Source organism: Zerene cesonia, chromosome 13 (assembly GCF_012273895.1).
Source record: "Zerene cesonia ecotype Mississippi chromosome 13, Zerene_cesonia_1.1, whole genome shotgun sequence".
Taxonomy (NCBI): domain Eukaryota; kingdom Metazoa; phylum Arthropoda; class Insecta; order Lepidoptera; family Pieridae; genus Zerene; species Zerene cesonia.
Genome location: NC_052114.1, coordinates 2,757,742 through 2,763,456, shown reverse-complemented (window position 1 = coordinate 2,763,456; position 5,715 = coordinate 2,757,742). Strand labels below are relative to the sequence as shown.

Here is a 5,715-nt window from a genome sequence, read left to right as displayed (position 1 = left end):
TAAAAGAAAAATGCAAATTAAAAATTTACAATCTCATTCTTTTAAACAGCTATGTGTGTCACACAGCTTCCTCTGCTCTCAAAAGAAACATTTTTTCCCCAATTATGCGACATTTTTCATTAATTCCTCGCCTATTGGTAGCGTTATGTTCTAGAAGTTCCAGTCTTTCTCGAAGACTATCCAACGCAAAGTATTTCTCATTTCAAATGCGTAATTCCCAAAGTTCGGTAAAACAAATAATCCCAATAATGTCTATCGTCGGAACAATATGTTTTATATAACCCATAGATAAAAATAACCGAAAACAAACGGACAGATTTAGTGTTCTATTCCGTTTCGTATCGGATTTACACGGATAGCGGGTTTAACGCGAGATTATAGGAAATGGTCTGTAATTGGCTGTCGTGCTTATATAGTTGTTAGACGTTGACGTGAGACGATACAAAGCAAAGCCTGCTCTTGTCATATTAATGGTGATTCTGCGAATGGCAATCGCTTAGTGGGGATGAGATTCGTGTTTGTTTGCGAGGGTGACGTAAGCATTGAACGTGAGTTTTAAGTCGATTTTTGATTTGGTTACATGTATAGCTGGTGTTTAAATTACTCCCGCCCCGGCTTCTCCCGTGGTACATATATAGCCTAAAGCCTTTGTCAATAAATGGGCTATCTAAAACTGAAAGATTTTTCAAAACAGACCAGTACTTCCTGAGATTAGCGCGTTCAAACAAACAAACAAACTCTTCAGCTTTATAATATTAGTATAGATAAGTGGATTTTTATATTAGCAGTAATAGATAGCAGTAGTAAGTAGAGTATTGTACATATTTACATTATACGTATTTTTCAAGAAAAAATAAGGGTAACCTAACATTGCATCGTAGAATACTCAAAATGGGGTTAAATACTGTACTTTGGGCTATTTATAGAAATGTTTCTTTTCCACACGAAGGCATTACAGTGATCTTAAAAAGACGAACAGAATTGATTTATTTTGTGATCTCTCATTGATAAATATATATAAATGTTTTGTGTGATTTTAAATGTTTTCAGAGGTAGTGTTATTATTTCGATTAAGCAATGTCCGCAAATCTAATTCGTTTAAAAGAAATGCAATCATTTTATCAATTCATGTACGCTAAATGTTGGTCAATCTATAACATACTAAATTCCATCACTTGATATTCGAAAATCGCTCTTATATGCATGTCAAAAGAGACAGATTGTTATGAATTAGATTCTCGGACCCTCTTCACGAGACGTCAAAATAATACTTCTACCTCGAGAGTGAGTTTTCTCACGTCTTGCGACCACGTTTGATATTTGTATGAAATTCGATAGTCTCTGGCGGTCAAGTGAGGAATTAAAATGATTACCTATTACATATTTATATGTGGCGCATAATATTGTTGAATTTACCCGACTGCGCTAGCTGGGTTATGTTTTTCGGTGTATGTTTATTTTCGGAACACACTAGCGTCAATAATCTAATGGATATTAGTTTGAGAATCTTACAATTATTGTCTGTACACCTTCGTATTCTAGGAAGAATTGTCGATCAACAATGTTGTTGCAATCTTTGCTTAAATGTTTTGCTTTCTGGGCAACATGTTCTCAACGACTCCTGAATATATAGCATACTATTTATTGTGTTTCGTTCGGTTATTGGGGGGGCCAGAGGCCCATATCCTTTTCCTTACCCTTCCCAGTCCTTTCTTTTATGCCTTTCGTCAATCCTTTCTTTATCCCTTTCTAATTTTAAGACGGCAATCCATTTGTAGAGGCGTAGTATTGACTAGTTGTCAAACAAATGTTTAGCATGAATAGGGCACACTAATTAATATAAAAAATTAAATAATTTAACATGGCGGACTGTTGGCGTCAATTTTTTTGGCGTCAGTTTATTAAAAATGGTCGTCTTTCTTCTTCCAATAATTACATAGAAGATAACTTTCCTCAACGAACGCCAGAGCATATTATATATATGTTCACTGCAACGATAAGGACATTTTTATAAAATATATATAAATATCAAACGTGGTCATCAACCATACATACACGCGCACGCATGTTCTACGTGTAACATACTAACGTTTTGTTCGTTTGTGTTGTCCCGTGACGTCACTAACCACTAACAGACGCAAGGAAGCCGATAAATCCAAAATCAGTTGGTTATAAAGCAGTGCGAGCGAGAGAGAGAATGCAGACCCACCCGTACACGAGACCGGCCATCAGGAAATGAAAATTTTGTGAAATACGTATAAATCATAAGGTATGTAGCAAAGATTTTTTGTGAAATAAAAGTGAATAATAATTTAGGGATTGTATTGAAGAAGATTGTTTGTGAAATTGATGTTTCACATTTGAAAGAGTCGTGGCGATAATCGAGTTACGCTTTGAAATTTTTGCTTTGTGTATTATATAAATAATAATAGAACTATATCTATATTTGTACGATACTTCTAGTTTAATGATTACTATAAAAATACGATTCATTGTCATCAGATGTTTAGTGTGTGGGCTAATTATCGTATATTATATAACTTTTATGCCATACGCGGGTAACAGCCGATGGTTTGCCTGACGTAAGGGCGACATAAAGTAAAAACTTATGACACTTTATTCGATGTCTGTTATGCTTCAGTATTGTAGAATTTAATAGGATTTATGAATGAACCGAAAACTTGTTAGTCGGTTATACGGAATATGTCCTCCAAATGTGGAGAATTTTCGGCGAAACAACCGTTTGTAGGGAGAGTTAAATCAACTTGTAAGGTTGTTCGTTTGAACACAATAAACTGAACGTAGTGACGCTGAATTGATGTTTAGGAATTATTATTTTGGTGTGGGATTTAGTGATTTTAAATAGTTTTTATTGATTTGGGTGCTTTTAAAAAATAAACATGTTTATACTTAAAATTTAGACCGCCTCCTTGGTACAGTGGTTAACGCGTGAGCGTAGAACCGAGGGGTCCTGGGTTCAATCCCCGGTGGGGACGAACAAAAAAAAAAATGTCTCGGTCTGGCAGGACACAGAAGGCTGATCACCTACTTGTCCCTAAAGAAAATCGATCAGTGAAACGGATGTACATCATCTGCCCCATACCCCACTAGGGGACACGGGACTTCACTATACTTAAAATTTCGTTTTAAATCCGTTGTATTTTTATGATTTAATGTTTAAAGTAACGAACAAATAGTTCAGTAATACGACTATTCTTCCTGCGAGGCAGATCTTGATGCACTGCATCTCGCCTACGTTTTCCTCTTATATAATGCTTGCTATAAAATAAGGAATCAGAAAAACTGATTATGTTTATTATAATTTCAAATTAATAATAATGTATCAAACATTTTCATTGTTATTTTGCGATAAGGTAGATATTTCTTTGCCGATGATTACATCGTAGGGATCATATGATTTCAATAAACGTCGATACATGAACGAATAACACAATTATTTCATTTCACCATTGAAAGTTCAGAAATAAAGCTTTCAGAGCTTCCAATACAAAAGAATTGTCATTACAGTGTATACATATAATATTTTAACATCGATACCACAAAATATTTTATCGAAACCGATATACACTTCGATATTTCAACAGATATTATGAAAGTACCTACATTCACATTAACTCTTCTTGATTCTCATTTGACCAGTGGGAGCACAATAGCATTCGAAGTATAATGTGCTTTTGAGATACAGGCTACAGATAATACTGGAGCGGGCACCAAATTGCAAATTGCCTCCGTCGATATTCGCTTTTATATTCAAATATTAGGGAGATATGGGGCAATGTGCGTCTTTTGCATTGCATTGACGGACCTTTTTGCATAATTTAGAATTCCGTGTAATTTATGTACGTACATTGGAGAATTTTGCATGTGTTTTTAGGGAGAAAATTTCCGATGTGTTGTTAAGTGTTGAAATACATTTGTGATTATTTTTCGTACACGAACAGTTAAATTGGGTATTTGTTTTTGCAGAATCGTGACGTTTTATACTAATGCAGAGATTTAATTTATTCCATTTTTATTATTCCATTATTCATAGCGTCTTTAAAGAATTGCAATTTGTTATGTAGCCCAGCAAATCGAACTTAAAAAAAGTGTTAGTGCTGGTTTTTCAATTGTCAAATAATATTACTGATCATGTTGTATATAACTAAGGTTCTCTATTTTTCAAAATCAAATGTGTTTTGAATTATTGTGGTTACCTTTCTTTTAATACTTATTTGTATATTGAAGAACTGACGCCAATACAAAAAAATGGCTACTCACTAACTCACTTTTCACACACAAAAACTCTTGAATTAAATTTTTCACACAGTATTAATGTCATTAATTTTTATTCACTACATACAAGGGACCGCTAATTAACTTTCTTAATATTTTGACTGAAATAATATGAATTTCAATGCAAGCAATCGCTTTTATTGTTTCCATTAGAAGAAATTAATTCTAAGATTCTATGTGTGGTACGTAATAGTAAAAAAGTGTGCTTTAAATAATTTATCTATTACCTACCTACATATATTTGGCAAGAAATGAAAATAAGACACTAGAGTACGATAGTTTGTATTGTTAGATGTTCTTATTGATTTTCTAAATATTTCGCTCGTGTCTAAAAAGCGTGTACGGACGACACGTAAGTGCAGAATCTACAGCACATTTAAAATGCGACGTAATAATATTAAATTAAATAAAAAAAAAACATTTTAACGGTATATATAATTTCGGAACTTTAATACAGAATTGAAGTACTGCTAATCTATTAGCTAATGCAAATTAATCAATGTAAAGCAAAGAAAAACTATCAATCTAAAAATTATAACAACAAGGGATATTTTTTCCTCTAAATTAATTGATTACCGCATGATTTATTGGAAGCATTTGTTGACTAAATGCAAAACTTTCAATATTTTATATTGTATTACATGTAAACACGGCCTAGTCTGCACCCACCGGGATAAATAATTTTTAATTTTAATTAAGCGACAGTAAAATGTAAGTGAATACTTCTATTGATTGATTTAAATCTAATCCAGAGTATTTTAAGTGCATTAATTACAACTTACACCATAATACTAATTTGTCATTGTTTTGTAGTCTTGCGTATATTTTATTGGTTTGGAAAAATACATTTTGATTCTATATGATCATTGATCAAACAATCTTCTTAAGTATAAATCTATGTTTGAACTTACCCTAATCTCATAGGGGCCTCGATGTTCGCCAATACATGTATTCATTTTCTATCTGACTATAATACCATTTTTTCAATGTTTCAAAAAAGTTTAATATTCCCAAATGAAAAATGCTGATTAAGGCAAAGTGCCGTGATAGAAAACTTTACTTGTTATAGTTTCATCTGCTTATACGTACATACCTACGATGACATGAATATAGTATCGTTAAATTAGTATAAATAAATGATTGTAATATTAGTTTTTAATATAATATATTATGTAATTTTTACTAAAAGGTGTGTAGCTTTAATACGTTAATTTTAATAATCATTTTGAATGGGTTTATATTTATTATAATAACGGTCATGGTTATTCTGTAATTTCGTATTATATAATTAGTTTATTATTTTTAACAATACAATTTTTTTATATAGTGATTGTATTCACGATAGCTTAAGATTTTGATACATAAATGTACGTTTGACCATTTTGCTTTTAAAATAAATGTAGATATTTAGATTAAGTT

The 5,715-nt window shown here is 32.2% G+C and overlaps 1 protein-coding gene across 2 annotated transcripts in view; it reads left to right on the top strand.

Moving 5' to 3' along the window:
- The window catches only part of LOC119831447 (kinesin-like protein KIF18A), an 8,809-nt gene extending 6,267 nt beyond the window's left edge, over positions 1-2,542 (top strand). The window contains exon 8 of one of the 2 annotated variants that reach the window (XM_038354786.1): positions 2,178-2,542. In XM_038354786.1, the coding sequence (XP_038210714.1) occupies positions 2,178-2,239 (62 nt within the window). In that variant the 3' untranslated portion in view covers positions 2,240-2,542. Of the gene's footprint in view, positions 1-2,135 lie in introns of both variants that reach the window. The other variant, XM_038354785.1, reaches the window with a different exon arrangement.
- Positions 2,543-5,715: the final 3,173 nt, after the last annotated feature.